A 266-nucleotide genomic window follows, 5' to 3' on the forward strand; every position below is an offset into this window, starting at 1 on the left:
GGAGGGGCTGGACTATGGCGGCGTCAGCCGGGAGTGGTTCTTCCTGCTGTCGCACGAGGTGCTCAACCCCATGTACTGCCTCTTCGAGTACGCCAACAAAAACAACTACAGCCTGCAGATCAACCCCGCCAGCTACGTCAACCCCGACCACTTGCTCTACTTCAAGTTCATAGGGCGGTTCATCGCGATGGCTTTGTACCACGGACGGTTTATCTACTCCGGCTTCACCATGCCCTTCTACAAACGCATGCTCAACAAGAAGCTCA

At 55.6% G+C, this 266-nt stretch overlaps 1 protein-coding gene across 1 annotated transcript in view; it reads left to right on the plus strand.

The window, feature by feature from the left end:
• The window catches only part of LOC106099454 (E3 ubiquitin-protein ligase Su(dx)-like), a 7,701-nt gene that overhangs the window by 4,798 nt on the left and 2,637 nt on the right, over positions 1-266 (plus strand). The window contains exon 6 of the mRNA XM_013278013.1: positions 5-261. Within this exon, the coding sequence (XP_013133467.1) occupies positions 5-261 (257 nt within the window). The remainder of the gene's footprint in view (positions 1-4; positions 262-266) is intronic.

Source organism: Papilio polytes, unplaced genomic scaffold (assembly GCF_000836215.1).
Source record: "Papilio polytes unplaced genomic scaffold, Ppol_1.0 DF824102.1, whole genome shotgun sequence".
Taxonomy (NCBI): Eukaryota; Metazoa; Arthropoda; class Insecta; order Lepidoptera; family Papilionidae; genus Papilio; species Papilio polytes.